Raw genomic sequence first — 20987 nt, 5'->3', positions numbered from 1 at the left:
TTTGATAACTTTGTTAGTGCATTTAGGTGAACCCCACCCCCACCCCACCGATGCTTCAAATGAGCCAATGTTTGCTGTTGTATAATTCTAAAAATAAATGCCAATGTAGTAATACAAGAAGTCTGTTTTTCTTTCTTTTTGTGACAATTGACAACCATTGAAATAAGTTTGAAACTCAATGTGACTTGCTGAGCAACCAAATGAAAATCTAAGCTTAATTATTTGAAAATTTTCTGGGCAACCTTATGTTGATGTATTGGTCAGTTCTCGGGATCTTAATTCATTCTAAATCTGTAGAAATGAATGCGATATACTGGCTTTGATCTGTCCTCTTTCACGAAAACTCTTGGTGATTGGACGATGTTATAATCCTCAGTAACAATGTGTTTCTACTTTAGTTGGGGGAGTAGTTTCTTTTGCTGGTTGAGGCTAGAGAAGTTTACACAAAATACGGATGCAGGATGGTTATCAACTATCACATAAATTTTCAATCAATCAGAAATATTTAAATCTTTGTAATCATTTGTACATAAATTTTCAAAAACGGGATTGAGATTTTCAGAAAACTGAGTATTGGTTTGAATCTAGGTTGGGCTCATATGTTTTTTCTTGAGTTATTTTTCATGAATCACCAGAACCCAAGCCATATGCATGTATATCTTGAATCCATGTATACATGAAAATAACTCATTAAAGCAATCCTGACCGTTAAAACACGAAATCCGAATGCCGGGATAAAATATGACTCCAGAGAATATGTTCAATTCATCAAATTGAGTCGACTTGGTGGCCAAGTTTTGAGGTGATCGACGAGTTTTAATTCATCAAACTCCAACTGCAAGATTTGCATTTCAAACATAAATGACACTACACAAACATATGAAATGGTATGGGTATACAGAATGCAAATCAATGAACTATTTTAATATCAACCCCAAATTTTGCTAACAAACGAATCCTCGGAAAATTGCTACAAGGAATTCCAAACATCTCAGTTCAGCCTCTCTGACCCGTGGGTCATGTAAATGGTCAAAATACACGGCTAGTCTTTCATCAGCCTTGCTTCAAAACCTCCCTCGTGGCGCTTCACAAGACTGTAAGGCATATGGGTCCCAAGAAGTTTATCCCAGATTGGGAAGAATGGCTGAGAATAGTTATACTTTGTGCCATGTAACTGATGATGGATATCATGATAAGCAGTATTGTTTTGGAAAATAAGATGGAAGATGTTACAAGGAAGCCAGAGTCCACAGTGATCATCGACAGTCTTGACAACAGCAAAGCAGAAGAAGAACACAGCAGTCCTTGCGGTCATTCCTGAGATCAGAAACGAAATGGCCCCGCCAAATGTGTCAAGGAGGAGACCCTCAATGGGGTGGTTGTAGAGAGCTCCAATTGCATATGGAACAACTAGTCTGTGATGCTGAGAGTGGATATGCCGGTATAGGAACTTGTTTTGGTGCATGTAGCGGTGTACAAAGTATTGCCAAGTGTCCATGACAAGCATTGCGACTATGATTTGTACAAGTTGAAGTTGAAGGGAGGGTTGAACTTCAATGCCCGATGAACTTGCTTTCGAGGTCATCTGAATCAAAAAGCCAACCAACAGACATACTTTACAAAATGTTAATAAAAACTCTTAAGGTGCCCATTGTATACTCTAAGGACAGTTTACAATGTGGGATAGGTTAAACATGGTTACATGAAGCATAGTCACCAAATTTGGCGATTTAATCACGACTTTACTTTGCAATTAAAAATGAAAAAGTCACCTATTAAATACACAGACACACACACACAGACAAAAAAAACCCTACATCTCTCACCATCAGTCTCCTAACCCTCTTTGTCCGTCTCTCCTCTTGTTTTTCTTCTCAGCCTCCTCTCTCCTTTCAGTTTCATGATTGTAATCTTTTTATATTTCAAACAATAAAAGACTAAATATGTTGTGGACCTACGATTACTTTGTTGAGATGTATGGATGATATCAACATGGGGTTAGTGATTTATTATAGTTTAATATGGGATTTGATGATATAATATGAGAACACCACTTGGTAGGAACAAAATTAGTCCTAACCCAAGCCTGATTTTCATGAACTTTCTAAATTTTGCCATTTTCCCTTGCCGACTTATTCCCGAACCCCGACTAGGTGACTATGACTTGACGAGACAGAGATCCACCAAGGAAACTCCCCTAATTTGGATGACCCAAAGTATCCATTCTTTCATTGGTTCATTTTCCCTACTTCTTGACCATATACTCAGGACTATCATTTCAGTATGCCTCAATGTTTACACCCTTTAATTTTTTGTTTTGTTATCAATTGGAATTTTCTCAAAAAAATTTGATTGCTATTTAGACTCTAGGAAATAAGAAGATTAAGCAAAAGAGAGGAGATGGAAAACAACTAAAAACACCTTCCTCTGATCAAGGAAAAAAGAAAAATCCGAAGGAAGCTCTAAATATCATGTTAAGAAGCATAAGAATAATTTTTTTTTGATAAGTATAAATTCATTAATGAGGGGAAAGAATACAATAGAGACTTACAAGGCGGTCAAGGTGACCAACCCAAAAAGCCCCTAACAATCTATCAAAGCTTCCCACCTGAAGACAAAGTCTTCGTAGAAGACCCCCTTAAAGTCAAGGTATAACTTCCACCAAAAAAATAAAATCCCCAAAATGTTCAGGGTAATCTCATGAAAGTTTGAGGTCACCCCTCTAAAAATTCTCCCATTCCTTTCCAACCAAATTCCCCAACAGATGGAAAAAGGAAGAAACTTCCACAAAATGTTCATTCTCCTCAAGAAACAGGATAAATCCCAACTTTGAAAAAGAGAGAAAGTAGTGTTCGGAAGAACCCAAGAAATCCTAAATAGACCAAAGAAATTACTCCAAAGGGCGGAGAAAACTTCACAATGAAGTAAGATGTAATCAACGAATTCACCACTGGCTAGACAAAGAGCACAACAATTGGGCGTCACAACCACGAGAGATAAGAAGATCAAGCGTGGGTAATTTATTCAAAGTGGCTAGCCAAATGAAAAAACAAACCTTAGAAGGAGCTTTAGAACCCCAAATAGTAGCCGAATGGAATTGGTTAGGAAGGTTGTTAAGCTCAGAGAGTGCCTGGGTAAATGAATTAACAATGAAGTTTGCTCTTTTGGTATGGGTAATGACTATTTTCCAGCCATATTATAAGATGTTGATAATAGACCCCTATATGACTTCATAAGTAAAGTAGGGCTGGTATGTGTGCCACAAAACAACAGAGAAAAATAAAGCTACATATAATCCAGTACCATCGATGTGACAGACACGAAAGCAAATCATATTAGCCATGTATGAGGTTTGCATGGAAAAGTACATTGGCTTGTGTCCGATACATCGAAGTCTTAGAATATCGAGTGTCCTTGTTACATAGGTTTCCAATGATAGAGAAGCTGGAGTCCAATGCAAATGAAGTAGGTAAACAAGATGGTGTATTTCACAAGAAATGCTTTGAGTGTTTTATTTCCAATTAAATCATAGCCAGCACCAAGGCTGCTTTGCTTACCTCATTTTAATTTTATGGTAACAACTGACAGTTTGGCTCTACAGTGTGCTTGTTAATTATGAGGAGTTAATATTTGTCAGCATGATTCAGCTGTTATCCACATATAGTCCTTCTCATGTCATACATGAAGCAGTATGCTAGACTGGAAAAAAATTTCTGAAATTTTTTACAAAAGATAGAAAACATTTTAGGAAAACTATCTTTTCCTACAGCTGATTTGATTCTTGATGTTGTGAATGGCAGCTAGAAAATAATTTCTCAAACATTTTAGAGAAGATAAGGGGACCATGTTAGGCTACATTTTGCTTTGTCGAAAATTGAGATACTGAGAATACAAAAGCTTGGTGATACACGACAAGGCCAGCCCTTGTGTGGTCTCTCTCATAAACAAAGATACAATAGGAGGATATCAAAACACTAGCTAACAACAGGTATGGAAGATTTCTAACTCTTGAAAGACACTTCAAGATAAAATTCGAAAGCTCAAATCACAGTAACCAAGTTCGGGTTCAGCATTTATTGGGCAGGGGTCAGTTCAGTTAAATTCATAGAAGATTTAGAACTCATTTTGGAAAAATTCAGGGATTTTAAAAATGATGTTTTTAACCAATAAAATAGGTGCATTACAGAGTAGGGTTTCGAGAGATGGAGAGAGGCGGAGGTTAGGCCAGAGTTAGTCAATTATATATATAACTTTTTTTTTTTGAAAAGTATAATATATTAATCAGAGAGGGAAGACAAGAAACAAAGAGGCCGAGAGAGCCTCAAAGAAAAGAAAAACATCATCAATAATTACATAAGGAGTGCCATCTAAAAACAAAATCATCAAATGTAGTCCCCACGAACTCTATGCTCTGCTTTGACCAAAGGTATAACAAACTCAAGATCTCCAAGAAACCTGCATGAGAGCTGCTATTCTTATTATTGAACACTGTTGTTTCTCTCGTTCCCGATCCCCCAATTACATATAACTTTTATTTTTCAACTCTATGATTAACCAATTAATTCACTTAATTCAGTGAATTAATCGGACAACCCCTTATTCGCCAAAATTTTCCTTTTGAAAAGATTCAGAGAATTTTGTGACAGTGGCTCAATAAAGAGATTTGTGGACCACGAGGGTAAATGGATCCATTTGAAGAGAACCCGAATTCCCATGTTTAAGGAAAAGACACTAATATCTTTATTTGGGCCCGAAAGGGAGGATTGAAATTACAAGAAAGATTTCCACATCCTCCATGGAAATATTAGAACTTCAACACACACTATACTAGAATTTCCAAATCCAAGAGTATTTCAAGGAAAAAAAAAACCCAATTTCTTATTGTGTAGCTAACATTAGAATCAAACTTCACAATTCTTCACCTAAGGACAAGTGTCCTTTGAAATTCAATCATACATCATCATCTCTCATGCAAAAATAAGTCAAATTTACTCAGGAAAAGAAAAAGTAAAAAAGAGGATAAGTTGAACAATTACCGACCAAGAAGAGTCCATGGGCGACGATTGCTTGAACTAGTTGTTGCAGAAGAACACCTCTGATCACAGAAGAAAGTGGAACCAAATTCTTCTCTTCTTCCTCTTTTCTTGTATGCAAACGATAACGATCAAATGGCGGCAAAATCTCATAAAATCCAGCATACACCCAATAAACTATAATGGGCGCAAAAGTTCCCATCGATTCGTCGCTTAAATACCCTTCCCAGAAAACCATATTTGATGAATCAAATTGGGGAAATTGAACCTTGAAATGCAGTGGAGGCCCAAATTAATCAAAAAAAAAATCCAAACTTTATTTTAGTAATTTGAACCCTAAATCATATTTTGCTCAAATTGCATTTTTGGTTGCAATTAGATCTCCAGATATGAGGAGATCGAAAACAAAACAACTTCAAAAATCGCATTAGTGTGGATCGGTAGTTCAGATCTAGGGCTCATTGAGTCTGAAGTTAGGATTTTGGAATCAAACAATGGTGATGGATCTGAGAAGATTAGAAGACCTTGATAAAGGTCGCAGATCCATTTAATTTAAAAATAAAATGGTCTCAGATCCATTTGAGAATTTTAAAAGGGAATTTCTAGGGCTTTTTAAAAAAAAAAAACAAATGGCTGCTTTTTTTACCGTTGGTTTGGAGGAAGTTTGAAAGGGGACCGAAAAAAGGGGAAATTCCCATCAAAAGAGAAGAGAAACACCAAAAAGCTGGATCGAACCGGTAGCCAGACCGGTTCAAGCCGAAATTCTTAAAAACAAATCGGTTCGATTAGTGAACCATAGGTTTTTGTGAGAATTTACCTTTTTTAGGCACCTCAACTTTTACTTATTACACCCCAATTAAAATTGATTGAGGCTTCCCAAAATGTGTGCTGTCCAAATTCTGGTTTCGCCCAAAACATGTTTTTCTAGTGAATTCGTCACTTTTACAATATTCAACGAATTCGTTGATAAATTACTTGCGAGATCACTGATAAGATAAAATCGTTAATATTTTATCAACAAATTCATAGATTATAAAAGGGACGAATTCATTGTATGGGAATTAAAATGAACAGTTCACTATGTACCAGAATTTTGGCCCATTCAATGTATGAAATGCAGATTCACAAAAAAAAAAGTCAATGATTGAGAATAGTAAAAGTTGAGGTGCCATTAGAAATATCTGTCTCTCTCTCTTAGATTTAGGATTTTGTATGAGCCTAACCCTAAATGTAAACAACTATTGAAATTCTCATTCAATGTGTCATAATGCTTTGTAATGTTGAGGTAATAACAAGATTTTATAATATTTGAATGGTGTGTTTTATAATTTCATTTAATTAGGGGGTAATAAATAATTTAACAAATTTTATAATAAACAAAAGTTGGGGTGCCAATATCAGGTCCCCTTTTTATATAATAAATTATGGTAATTTAGGAGACAATTATATACAATTGAGTTTGATTTTAAAATATATTTTTACCAAGTAATTTTTTTTTCTCCATTTTGATAGTTTTGGATGAATCCAGTAATTATAAAAACATTTAATTTATTTTTGTTATAATTTTGTTTTTGAAAATGCTGAAGTAACATTGAAGTTTACATCGTTGCTGATGTGGATGTGTGTATGAAATCGTAGATGCTTTTCATCGAGATAAGAGGGAAAAGCATCAATGGTCCTCCGGCCACTTCCACGGCAGCAATGTGTGAAAGGAAACTATGTAAATTTAAATGTTACTTTAGCACAACTCTTTTATTTTTCACCACACGAAGAAATAATATATTTTTCTTGGAAAAACTTCTTAAAGAACAATGGCAGAGGTGTTTTTTCTAATTAGTTCCTAAGTTGCAGGGCCTTTCTTAATAGTTCATTACTTCATTTAGTAAAATTTTTATTTTTAATCGGTTTTTGAACCCCATTTTCCACATTTCTCATGATTGAATGCCCTAATTATTTGAACTCATCGTTTTCATCTAAAAAAATTGAATCTTTGGCATCTCAATCAAATTTTGGAGATTCTATTCCGTCGGAAAGAATTTAAGAAGGAATAATAAGATATTTTCAAGGGTTTTTTTTCATATTTTTTTGTTTTTGTTTTTGGATGAAAAACGATCAAGAATGATTCTTTTGGTTTGGAATCATCTAAACAAGTTATTATCTTAAGTTTTTAGTCAATCTTTTTACGTATTCTAGTTGGAAAAACTTGAAAATCGAAAATGGGTAGGTTTTACCAACGTCGATGTAGGCACCAAAATTTTGAGGAGGCCTTTACAAATTTTATAATGGGCTTCAAATCCAAATTGAGTCCATTAAATGGGAACGTGCCTCTTACAAGCCTGGGTTTTGGGTTTTCGCAGATAAAACCCATGATCTATATAAAAATCAAGTGATCCACACATTAAGTATTAGGCCCTACATCCAAATAAATGAGTTCGGCCCAATAATGATAAATTAAATCATTAAAATTGGATTTTGACAAATTTAACCTTTTAAATAAATCAATTAAACTTCATTAAGTTGGGGGTATAATTGAAAAGTTAAATTACCTTTAAGTCTATAAATACAAGAGCCTCTCTCATTGAGAGGGGATGAAGATCACTTTCTCTCAGAAGACAGAAGCTCTCCCTCTAGAGATGAAGAAGCTCTCAAGCCCTCCTCCAGAAACAAAACAAGGTTCTTCAGAGATCTGGACTCTGACTAAAGAGAAGATCAAGCATAAAGCCCTTCTCTGAAAGCTTAGAAAACATTCTCAACCGATAAAGCGTGAAGCTCGAAAAGAAGAAGATCTATAAAAACCTCTATAGAAGATCAATCACAAAACAAAGACATCGTAAAAGTATTCTTCTCAATCGATAAAGCGTGAAATTCGGAGAGAAGAAAAGCTACATACATCGTCATTATTTTGTGTTTGACTGTTAATCAAAGGAAACATTGAGATTTGTATCTACTTTTCATCAAAAATCAATAAAATCATTTACAATCATATTTTACGAATCTCAAGGTAGATCCGTTGAAATTTATTGTCGACAATCGAGTTCACCACTTTTTATTGTCAAGTTCGACAATAAATATAAAGTAGAGAATTCAACAATAAAAAGTGATGAGTTGGACGATATATAAAAAGTGGTGAGTTCTCCAATAATGAGGGGTCACTAAAAAATAAAAAGTTTACTAAATGGAGTCACCACCCATAATAGTGAATAGGGTTACCAACCGATAACTCTTAGAGTTTGACTAATCTTACTATCTTAGTAAGGAAAAAAGATTTTACTAAGGGTATGTTTGATTGCATGGAAAGTCACTTTCCATGGAATTTGAAATCCATGGAAAATTAGTTGTGGAAAATAAGTAGGGTTGGAAAATCAAATTCCATTGTTTGATTTCACTTGGATAAAATCATGAAAAAAATAGGAGAAAAAATAAGAAGAGGAGAAGGAGGATGTGGCGATGACGAGGGCGACGGTGGCGGCGACGACGGCGGCGGTGGCTGCTACGACGACGATGGTGGAGGCGGTGGCGGCGACGACGACGACGACGGTGGCGATGAAGACGACGATGGTGGCGGCGGTGACGACGACGGTGGCGACGGCGACGATGAAGGTAAGTGAGGAAAATGGGGGGAGAACTTGGTGGTGGTGGTAGCGGAGGAGGTGAGGAATGGAGAAGAAGAAAAATAAGAAGAGAGAGAGAGAAGGTGGTCGGAGACGGAGCCGACGGCGATGGTGACGACGGCGATGACGACGACGGCAAGGTTAGTGTAATGGTGGTGGTGGTGGTAGTGGTGGTGGTAGGGAATAATTGATGATGGAAAACATGGGTGGATTTCATTTTCCCACCCATATGGGTGGGAAAGTGAAATCCATGATTTAGTGGACTTTTTGAATGGGGTGGAAAATGAATTCCATTTCCATGTGCAATCAAACACTTGAAAAATGTCATTTTCCATGGAAATTGATTTTCCACCTTATTTTCCAAGTGCAATCAAACATACCCTAAGTCTCATCAACTGTCAAAAAGACCTTGAAACACATAAAACAAGCCTCACAGGTCTTCTGAAGAGATTGTGAGATCTTGAGAGTACTCTCTATATCGAAAGAGGGCTAGTTGTTTTCGAAGAGATTGTGAGATTGATTTTTTTTTTCCCAAAAAAGGAGGTTAGGGTTAAAAGTATTAAAATTGATAGTTAAGTACAATTAGTAAAATATTTCAAAACCTATCTCAATCTACACGTGGCCGCATGTTATTTATCTACCAATTTAACATGCTCGCTTAAGCAAATTTTAGACTCCATTTTAATAGTTTTAATTTTATAAAAACTAATTTTAACTTTGAAATTTTATTGACTATTTATTATAAGTGTTAACTTGAATAATGCATGGAAAGAATGCGGCACAACAACACAATTTAGTGTGCGGCATGTTTAATCCAAATAACGAGTGAAGGATAGGGTGATGTCAAAATAGTTTTTCGTTCATAGAATAGTGAATCTGGAATTTCACGGAATCTCAGATGATTAATCGCATGGAACCCAATGAGTAGTTTTGTAACTTGGAGATGTCCTTAATGCACATGTGTGTTTGTGATTGGTCAATCTAGGATTCTGTGAAAAGGTAGAAGCTATGCAAAGCGCGAGAGATGGACATATGAGAAGATCCAAGATAAAAGGCCAACTTCGTGTCTCGTGAGATATGCGACTAAACATTCAACTTGATTAGTGACTTCTACTCGTTAGATGTGAGCATTTAGAATGATTGATTTCTAGTTATAAGTTGGGCTACTTTTTGTTACCAAATCAAAATTTTATTTAAAATCCTCTCTCAAAATAGATCATTCAAATATCAAATATCAAACATTTTCATTTATGGTTCCATAGGAAGAGCTTGCTTCAGAATTCATTTTCACCAAAATCAATTGAGAGCCACGATAATCATCCTGGCAAAAATCAGCATATAATATTCACCGAGAAAAAATTCAGCATTCAACTCGTCTCCATGTTGAGCCCATGAATGTGTGATTTAAAAAAAAATATAATTATTCATTAAAATGGATTATCAATACCGCAAAATGTTTTTTATTACCTTTCCCTTCAAGGATCTCACCACCCTGATCGATAAGAACGACACCCATCAAGTCAAAATTCAAAATGAACGTCATTTTTACTTGTAGAATAATAGACATTTAGCATAAAAATTCCATAGGTTCATGACAATAACAAAAAAGTGCCATTTTTTTTTAATACTCAAAATATGGTCATTTCCTAACATAACTCATGTTTTTGGACAAAAATACCCCCACCTACAATTTCTTTAGTAAGCCCTTGAAGAATATTCTTTTAAATTATAACTTCCTCCCTCCCAACCTTTTATACCTACCAAATAGCCATTGGAGCTCTATAACAAGGCTCTAGCTTTGAGGAATGATAATGAATCTTGTAGATCTGTCCACTCTCAGGATCTATTGGAACTTTTCTCCAAACATTATCACTCTTTCTTTCATTTATTTAAATTTATTTATATATTCTTGTCAACCTTGATATATTTTTAGTGTAAAATAATAATAAAAATCTCAATGATTTCGTGAAATTTTATAAGGTATAATTCATAAAATTTACCTAGTGTCGAACCTCGACACTAAAATGAATGTATTACAATGGCGAGCCTCGATGTTACCTATTATCGAACCTTGAGGAATACCTATAAAAAAATGTTATAATACATTCTAATGTCAATGTTCGATGATAGATAATGTTAAGCCTCGATGCTATAATATATTCATTTCAGTGTCGAGGTTTGACACTAGGTAAATTTTATGAATTGTACCTTGGGTATTTTGAAAAATCATTGAGTTTTTATCAATTTCCATTATATATATGATTTTAAAATAAATGAAAGAAAGGAGAGTTGATAACATTTGGTGGGAAGATCCAATAGATCGTGAAAAATTACTTTTTCTGATGCAAAAATAACAACCCCTAAACCTTTTATAAATTGCAATATGATAATTATTGAATTAACACAATGTGATTAAACTAATTTTTGCAACAAACACAAATTTTTGGTATAAGGATTTGATGATAATGATGATCTAATTACAAATTACTCAACATAAACAGTGATAATGTCGAGAATTGGATCATTCTGTTTTATTTAATTAAAAGTCTGTCATACTTAAGTACCAAAACAATCCATAAACAACATATAGAGACTATAAAAATGTTTAAATTTAACTTACAATCTCGATAGGCTCAAAACCTTTCTCGATCGAAGTCTTCACTGCATCCAATAAAAGTTGAGTCTTTCTACTGATGGCGGGCCATTTATTCTCCGGTTTTGAACCAGACTCCTTAATCCTTTTAACCAAGCTTGCAAATTCCGTCACCATGCGGGCCTCTTGGGGGAGATCTGTCGAGACGATATGCTTGCTTGGCAACGGGTTCCACCCTGTTACAAGTTCTGTGAATCCAGATTTCGATGAGAGAGTAAATGAAGCGGAGTCCTCCTCAAAGGGAAGAACGAAGTCGTTAAGATGAAGGGTTCCACTTGTCCCAATCACAGTTAAATCCATGGTCAGATTGGAAAGGAAGGAACAGTGGTAGGTTGCTACCTTGCCGTCTTCCCATTGAAAGCTAGACCCACATGATAGAAGTACTCCGGATTCGTTGAAAATGGGTCCACGGAGTGCGGTTGCGGTTTTGGGAAGTTCAAAATCTACAGCCCATAAAATCGATCTGGTGCAGTACCAACCAACGTCGCCAAGAGCTCCAAGGCCATCGAGATCTGATTTCACCCGAATATCGTTCTTGAGAAAATTGGGATCTGCACCAAATGTGAAGACACTGTGTACCTGCAAAGCCCATGGAAGACTGACTATATCAAGAACAATTGTAGACACCTAAATGAACCATATGGAGTGAGGTTTCACCGACTGACACCCCAACTTTTATTATTACATCCCAATTTCTTAAATTATTTATCATACCCCAGTTAAAACACACCCTTCAAACATTACAAAGGTTTGGCTCAAATTATAATCTCAACATGACACAAAACATTATGTATAACACTCATTCAAACAATTTCAGTAGTTATTTACAATAGTGATTAGGCTCATATAAAAGCCTAAACCCAAAAAAATAGAAATCTAGCGGAAAATAAAAATGAGAGAGCTGCTATTGGCACCCCAACTTTTACTTATTCTCAGGCATCCACTTATTTTCTTTATTTTTAATTGGGGTGTAATAAGTAAAAGTTGAGGTGCTAATGGCAGGTCTCTTTATCTAGGTGGCAACCATAATTGTAAAGGAAAATGTATATCTCATAAGAAAAACAACAGATCATCTATAGCCATTGAATTTTTTTTTTTCCCATGTTTATTCAATCAAAAGCCCTCATAATCTCAACTAGTAAAATACATTACTTTTATATGAAACCTCTGCAAAATTAAGAACAATTGTCATTTTAATTAAAGTGCCTTGTAACTTGTAGAGACAAAACAATCATAAATCCCCTCTCCCCTTCTCAATAACAACCCACAAGTTCCCATTCCATTCAAAATATTTTGTTTTATTTTTAAATTACTGGATTTTCAAATTCTAGTGGGTTTCAATAGGTTGGTTTGTAGTAAAAATTGAATGATTGGAAGGCTTTTGCTAAGATCCTTACAATGATATCCATTATTAGTTATTCAACTTAATTATAAAATTATTATTTACTTTGCTGTTGGAACTCCAATAATATTCTTAAAAACAAATAAAAATGTGATAGAGAGCAATTATATGGTTATTTAAGTTGGAGGAGCGTTCAAGGGACATAAGTAAGAACAAGCTAAAACTTGTATCTCAACAGAAAAGCACTTTGTGCCTGAACTATCAGGTTATAAGTTCTATCTCATGCTTATGAAACAAGACAACAAAACAAAAGCAAAAAAAGTATTTCACTTAATAATTTCTGAGGTTTTATCTTAAGAGAAATAAAGCAAAGATATTGTCAAGGAAAAAAAAAAGATAAAACAGAGAGAACACTTATATAACTGTAGAAGAATAGACGAAAATCTATAGAATGAAGACTAGATCAGCTGCATTTCTAGTGCATAATTGACAAAAATGTCCAGATCCAAGACTTGTTTAGCTTGATGATATGTACCAAAATATTGTCCCCTTGAAAAGGAAGAATAGGTTTCTATGATAAATTTTACCATCCACAATGCTCCCTCTCGGAAGTTTAGGCACAACCTAAGGTTCTAAGGCTCATTATCCAATCCTATGCCTCAAGGCATTGTACATGTGGTTTTGCTAGGTTCATTCCCCTTTTAATGGGCGTGTTGATTGAGCATCCCCAGATCCTCTTTTAAGGTCTTGCTTACGGGTTGATTCCCTATATGTCATCTTTAATGTGTTGACAGAACAATGTGAATGGATTCAAAGAGGTGTTTATGTCTCATGTATTATGTTGGCGGTTATTACACCTTCATTGGCTCTATTGCCAACCGTTTCCACTTGGTGACCTTGATCGTCGTGCCTCATAATACAAGTTTTTTACTTGGTGCCATCATCTCTCGAGGTTCGTCTTCCCCATCATTACTTGGGTTTTCAATGTGACTCAGGTAGTTGACTTCTCACAAATCTAGAAGAAGGCTTCTATTTAAAGGACCACTTACCCCATTTCTCGTCATCTTCTCCTCTATCTCGCCCTAGTGCCCCTTGTCTCTTTCCATGTGCTTCTTTCCTAGATTGGTTCTTCTCCTTCTACTTCTCTTCGTCTTTAATGTACCTTTCTCTCTTAACTTTCCTTTTGAATTTCTCTTTCTCTTATTTTCCTTCTTTTAAACTCTTAGTATAGAAAAAAAAAACCTATATACCCCTGTTAAACTGGAAATAGAGTCTGTCAATGATCAATTCGCCATTGCTAACTCTATCCCCACCTCCTATACTAAGGCACTCAGACCCTTGGAACAATGGGAGAAGGACACTATAGTGATCTACTAGGATCAACTTCTTGTTGACTCCAAATTCCCTTGAGTCCCTTGACTCGCGAAGTCCTCAATTTTTACCACAAGGCCCCTAGCCAAATGACGGGTAATTTTTACCAAATCATTCAAATGATTGAGTTGGTAAACTTGAAGTTGGCAAAGCATTATAGGCTCAGACTTGACGATATTCGTGCTCAGTTCACGATGAGCATGAAATTGTCTCGACCCTTTTTCACTAAATAGTGTAGAGGGGTCTGATTGGTAAATTGGGATTTTTTAAAAATGGGAGTCGCCACCTAATTTAGGTCTAGGAACCACAAATAACTTTGAATGGATACGGATCGGTCCATGAATCAGAGAAATGGGTAAGGGGTCAGATTACAGGTTTCAAAATGGGTTAGGCACCGAACCCGCCCAATCAAGATAATCAGTCTCTACTACAATCCAAAATTATCTTATGGTCAACATACAAAGACTAAAAATCAAACTAAGGTCCAATCATTATCAATCTATACCAAGTTGGCCAAACGAATCTTACTACTACGATTCTCTAATTATTATATGATTTCTCGAATTTCGCACAAAAATGAGAATTTATGAAAAAGCCCTAATCTCATATCATTTTCTAAAATTCACATGATAATATTTCTCAAACCATCTAAAATAAAAACTCATGAAATTTCTCAAATAGGAAAATTATAAATATAAAACTGCTAAGTTGGCAACTTATGAAGTTTCTAAATTTGAAATTTGAAATTTCCTAAATTAGAATTTGAAGAAAATATGATGAATTCCCAAATTAGAAGTTTATAAAAATGAATTATCCAAAATAGAAAGTTTTGAAAAAAAAAAAATATTTATAATTAGAAAATCCTGAATTTCCATGAACATGAAATTTCTAAAAAAGAAATTGTAAAATCTTCTAAATTGAGAAATTACTAAAATGTGAAATTTCTAAATTAGAAATTTATGAATATATGTTTTCCCAAAATAGAAAATCATGCAATTTTCACATTAGAAAGTTTCAAATATCAATTTTTCGAAACAAACTTTTGCTCAAAACTTTTCAAAGTGGAAAATTTGAGTGAAAAATTCCAACAATTTATAACTTTCCAAAAGAAGGATCTTATGAATATGGAATCCCAAATTAGAAAAATCATGGGTCTACAATGAATCACTAAGTTGAAAATTTACAAAAAAAAATGTTATAATGCTTATCAAATTGGAGATTGATAAATATCAATGCATACAAAATTTCTAAATTTAAAAAAAAAAAATCCACATTCATCAAATTCTTGAATTAACTAAACGAACAGGCACACATAATTTTCAATTTTTTCAAAACAATTATGATTCAACGACATGCATATTTGTTAAGACGAGAAGGGCACTAATCATATGGAATAACCTTAAAATAATACAAAAAGTTTAAACCTATATCATCATAAGCCATACAAATCCGATTCAAGCACAACGATTGTAAAATAAAAAATAAAAAAAACAATTCCCCTAATCCTATTAACATGCGAAAATAAAAAATAATAATAAAATAAATAAATAAAATAAATGCATAAAAATATTCTCCTCGTCCTACCAATGTGCAAAGTAAATAAGAAAATAAAAAATGCATAAAAAAGTATTTTCCTAATCCTAGCGTTATGCAAAAATAAATAAAAACCTAAAGAAGATATATAAAATAAATATTCTCCTAACTCTATTGATATGCAAAAAATAAGAAAATAAAAAAATGCATATAAAATATTCTCCTAATCTCATCATCTTGCAAAAGAATGAATAAAACTTAGAAAAGAATACATAAAAAGTTCTCATAATCTCTTTGATATAAAAATATAAAGAGATACATAAAAAATATCCCACCAATCCTATCGAGACGTAAAACTAATTGAAAACATAAATAATACAAAAAAAAAAAAAATTTCTCCTAATACTACCAATGTGTAAAAGTAAATAGAAAAATAAATAAAAACTAAAAAAGACTTGCCTATAGAATGAAATGGTAGTGAATTGATTCCTTCAGGTCCAACCTAAAGACTTGGGAGTATTCGCGGCTGCAAAAAGACGAGAGTAGAGAGAGATGTACTGGTATGCACTGTGGCGGTGAGGAAGGTGGATGCGTTATATTCTAAAGAAGATGATGGCTGAGAGAGATGGCTGGGAGGGTTGTGGGTTTTGACGTGAATACAGCAGTGGGGCTGTTAGAAGTATGGCAATGGAGATGATGAAAATGAGTTGGGTTGTTGTAGGACCAAACGTGAGAGAGGGAGAGGAGGGCTGAGAGTGAGAGAGAAGGACAGAAATATGAAGGAGAAGGGGGCTGAAAAACATGGGAGAAATGAAGGTAAAGAAAATAAAAGACGTGTGGTTGATGAAGACTCAATAGAGATGTGGTCTATGGAGATGTGAAAAGAGAGGGAGAGACGTTGCATGTGGGCTACGAGGGAGGTGTAAGCATAGAGAGAGGAGTTGCAGGTGGGCTATGAGGGAGAAGAAAGAGGTGCAATAGCTACATGTTGGAGAAGGGCTGTAATGTAGGGAAAGGAAGCTATGATAGCAAGGAGTTGGCTGGGCAAAGAGAGGAGAAGAGGTGCAGCAGAGAAGAAGATGAGTGCAGCCCCAAAGTGAAGAAGGGGTAGCTTCATTGGAGAAGAAGACGTGGAGAGAGAGCAGGTTCTGAGGAAGATGTTGGGCAGCAATGGGCTGTTATAGAACATCAAAGTGAGTAGAGAAGAGCAAGAACTCAGTAAAAAAAAGTGTTGCACCAAGTTGCAGCAATAGAGAAGAAGACAACCAATTCAAAAACATATAAGAGCTTCTTTGTTTCGTCCAGCTCCTTTTATAGAATCTAGGTTTCTATTTTAGTCTTTTTTTTTCAAAAAATTTATTTCTCCTTTTCTTCTTAAACGTTCTCTCTCTTTCTTCTTTTTATATATATATTTTTATTTTGATTTCCTTTTTGGAGAATGATGGTGGGGATCTCATGCTACTTGTACCACGATAGCCCTCCGTGGATGAGTTGTGATTGGTAAATTTATTTTTTGATTCTGTTGGTTGATAAATTTTTGTTTCGGATTTCAATTTGATTTTGAATTGGGTTTTGTCGACATTTTAATTTAAATTAAAAAAAATTCTTTTAATTTGAGTTTGCATTCAATTTCGAATTTTGATTGTTCAATTACGAGTTAATTTCAATTTGATTTGATCGATTGAGTTCGATTTTGAATTTTGAATTTGTTGATTTAATTTAGTTGGGTTTCAATGGAATTTGAATTTGAATTTATTGGTTAATTGATTTTTACTTTTTTGATTGGTTGATTAATTAAAATTTTTATTTTGATTTTTTTGATTAGTCGATTAATTAAATTTTTATTTTGATTTTATTGGTTGATTGGTTTTTTAATTTTTTAATTGTTTGATTTTTAATTTGAGTTTGATTTTTAATTTTTATTGTTTGATTTTTTATTTGAGTTTGACTTAAATTTTATTTTCATTAGATTGAATTTTTAACTTGGTTTGATTTTGATTATTTTTCATGTTTTCTTAAGGATCAAGATCTCTATGTTAGAGTTGGATATTGAAGAGTATTTCGATTATTTTTATGATTTTTCCTAAATTTCTCTATTTTCATCGATTTGGATCCCGTTAGACTTGAAATAATATTCTGAGTGCAATAGAGGAGCTTTCGAGATTTTTTGGAGGTCTGAAATTTATGAGGGGTATTTTCGTCATTTTGGTGATTTTTACAGATTTTTACGAATTTTAGCGTGAAGTTTCTTTCAGTCCCAACGTGATTATTTCTAAGTTTCAAAGTTGTATTTTTCTAGTGTGGTGAGATCTCTAAGTTATCGAAATGTGTAACGAACCTAAGTGTACGTACTTACTAAATTAGGTGTCGAGTGTAGCGGTCCTAAGCGTGCTTAAATTTTTATGTCGAGTCGTAGCAAGTAAGGGGGATGAAAAGACTAGAAACAAAAGGCATCAGGAATAGTACTCACAAGCTTTTGAGTTCTTTGCGCTCATTATTAGGAATTCACGGCAATCGGACGACGAATTGTCAAATTAGGCAGATGCAAAAGTGGGGTATCTACAGATGCTCCTCTTTGACAGAGGGTAGAAGTAAACTAGATGGTCAATCTATTGTGGTAGACAGTGCGATATCTGAATGCCAAAGCCAGTGATAGTTCATTTTGCAACCTAATTCAGCAATTTGTCAAAATGTCTAGATCCTTGTAGGTAAGCTCTCCTTAGGCTAAAAAAATGTCAAATCGTTGAATTTCAGGAAATTCTCCTTGATTGATGCAAATGCAATGAGAGTGCATGTATGTGCAATAGTGTAGTAATGATTTTGAAATGGTGCATTTCCATTATGGGCATTCATGTTGGGAGTGTAGACATGAAATGTTCACAATGAACCTCAATGCTACATGGTTTGGAGTCGCCACCATTCTTTTTTGTAAATGGTGTGAATGGGCACTCGAATCGATTATTTTAAAAATCATTTTTTATGGCATTGTAATGACTCTCAATCATGGAAAAGGTATGGTCTACCTAAGATCTAAGTAAGGGGATTTGGTTAGAGAATGGGGAAGGTGTTAAGCACCCCATTCTCTCCACCTATGGTGGTTACCTTTAGATTTGGCCATTTTTTGAAAAGATCAACATAACAAAATTACATGAAATGCATGGAGTGGGTGTGTGCACTTAGTGAATATGTACCTCTTTGAAAGAAGATTTGATATTAGTGTTGAGATGAGAAATATCCTATGGAGAGGATATTTTATGGAGTCAATACACTTTTGCATGAGTTGAGATGTTGGTTTAGGATTTTGAAAAAATTCCATTGATGGAGTTCCCTTTAGATCCACAACCTTAATGCATGCATGCTTAGCTAGAAATTTAGTATTTTAGCCCCATCAAGAGAGCTACACAATTCTTCATCATGACCAAACATGTGTGATGTGTGTGCATAGTGTACATTATGATGCATGATATGAGAATGGGTTAAAAAGGGCTTCAACCTCCATCATTTCGATCAAACCGCCTCAAGCATTTCATGCCCAAGGTTGAGGTTCAATCTACTCGGGATGAAGGAGGGTTCTCCATTACATCTTAAGGGTTTCTAAAAAGAAAAAAGAGGGTTAGAAGAAGAAGATGCAAGATAAAAGAAAATAAATAAACAACTATTATCCCACCTTGTCCCCTTGGAAGTCTTGAATGAACTTGAGCTTGAGAAGTGAACTTGAGAGTTGAAGGATATAGTTGAGGGTGGGTTGAGAGAGTTGAAGGTTAAGAGATAAGAGATGAGTAGAGAATTTGGTAGAGTTTTAGGTTGAGAGATGGGGGTTTGAAAGCATGAGTTGTTCATAGAAAATGAGGGTATTTATAGAGTTTTTGGAGAACTTTTGGGGATAAAGTGGTACAACCCTAAAAATAATGAAAATGGACATAAGGTTTAGGTTATTTCTTTTTGGATTTTTTATTTCTTTGAGGGTAAAGATGACATTTGTGAAGAAACCCTAAAAGCATTCTTTGATCCTTGATTTTTTGATAAATAGAGGTGAGAGAGCAAAAGTACTTTTGGGAGGGTGAATAAGGAATTGACATGTGTAAAGGTGGAGTGGTAGGTAAAAAGTAGATCTTGGTTCATTTGTAAATAACAAATAAAGCAAGGGTGGAAGTATAATTTTTGAAATGGACCAATGGGAGAACAAAAGTACTTTTGGGAGGGTGAATGGGAGCATGGCATGTGTAAAGGTGAAGTGGTAAGTGAAAAGTATATCTTGATTCATTTGTAAATAACAAATAAAGCAAGGGTGGAAGTATAATTTTGAAATGGACCAATGGGAGAACTCCATGTATGTACTTGAAGATTCCCACCTTTTGAGGGCATAATGGAAAATTCTCTCACCTTCATGGATTATTACCAAAGACCAAATAACCTTTTTTGATTTGACTAGACTTTTTGAGAAGGGCATTCCTGAGTTTTCACAAAAGGGAAGTTGACCCTCCAATTAGATGATGCATTGGGTATTGGGGGCTTATGAGGTATCAGCATGTGTCATCTTGTGAAGGGGTGAGAGAATGGACTTGGAGTGGGCTTGGTGTTGGGCTTGGGTTTGGGTTAGGATATAGACTTGGGTTTGGACTTAGAATGGACTTGGCTTTGGATTTAGAATATGGACTTGGGTTTTAGACTTGGATTAGGTTGGAGGAGGAAATGGACTTTGGTTATGGTATGGGTGATGGAGCGGTGAATGGAGAATGGTTACGGGTTAGGGGCAAAGTTGAGTATGCAAAATTATGTGGTATGATGCATGTATGCATGAAAAATGATGACACGTGGCAATGCGGGTCCGTCGAAAATCTTGAGTTTTAAATCGGAATCAATTCGAGGAAATTTGAATTTTCCTAATGGGTTTGTGCAAATTGGAGTGTCTGCAGGGAGGATAACAAATTTAACAGTGAAAAACTGCACAAGGTCAACATAAGATTTGAGCAAAACTTAAGAAAATTATGAATTAAACATAACTGAGCATAAATTGAACATAACTGAGCATAATCTGAACATAACTAAGCTTAAGGTGAGCATAGTCTGAGCATAATCTGAGCAAAATCCAAGAAAAAATCTTAGTGGGGTCTTAGCATAATCTGAGTAAAATCTGAGAAAACTCGGTAGGTCAGAGCATAATTCGAGAAAACCCTTGATGGCAACTAAGCAAAATATAAAAAAACTCTCGACGGTGTCTGAGTAGAATTTGAGAAAATCCCCAGCCCCTGGTGGTGTCTGAGCATAATCCTAAAAAACCCCCAACGGTGTCTGAACATAATTTGAGAAAATCTTCGGTGGTGTTTGAGCATAATCCGAGAAAACCCCCGGTGATGTTTGAGCAAAATCCAAGAAAACCCCCGGTGGTGTCTGAGCATAATCCAAGAAAACCCTCGACGATGTCTGAGTAAAATCCGAGATAA

General features: G+C 34.9%; 1 protein-coding gene and 1 pseudogene across 1 annotated transcript; both read right to left on the bottom strand.

Moving 5' to 3' along the window:
• Positions 1–795: 795 nt before the first annotated feature.
• Positions 796–5661, bottom strand: LOC147409688 (very-long-chain aldehyde decarbonylase GL1-9-like). Its single transcript, XM_086431484.1, has 2 exons — positions 5041–5661; positions 796–1585 (listed from the first exon to the last, which is right to left on the bottom strand). The coding sequence occupies exons 1-2, from the start codon at positions 5269–5271 to the stop codon at positions 1043–1045; spliced, it is 774 nt and encodes a 257-aa protein (XP_086287610.1). The 5' UTR covers positions 5272–5661; the 3' UTR covers positions 796–1042.
• Positions 5662–11151: 5490 nt separating this feature from the next.
• Positions 11152–13703, bottom strand: LOC147409687 (putative oxidoreductase At4g09670 pseudogene; annotated as a pseudogene).
• Positions 13704–20987: the final 7284 nt, after the last annotated feature.

The sequence above is a fragment of the Akebia trifoliata genome, chromosome 2 (genome assembly GCF_017979445.1).
Source record: "Akebia trifoliata isolate Shusen 1 chromosome 2, ASM1797944v1, whole genome shotgun sequence".
NCBI classification, from domain to species: domain Eukaryota; kingdom Viridiplantae; phylum Streptophyta; class Magnoliopsida; order Ranunculales; family Lardizabalaceae; genus Akebia; species Akebia trifoliata.
The sequence above is the reverse complement of the archived record's forward strand: the minus strand, read 5'-3'. Positions and strand labels throughout refer to the sequence as shown.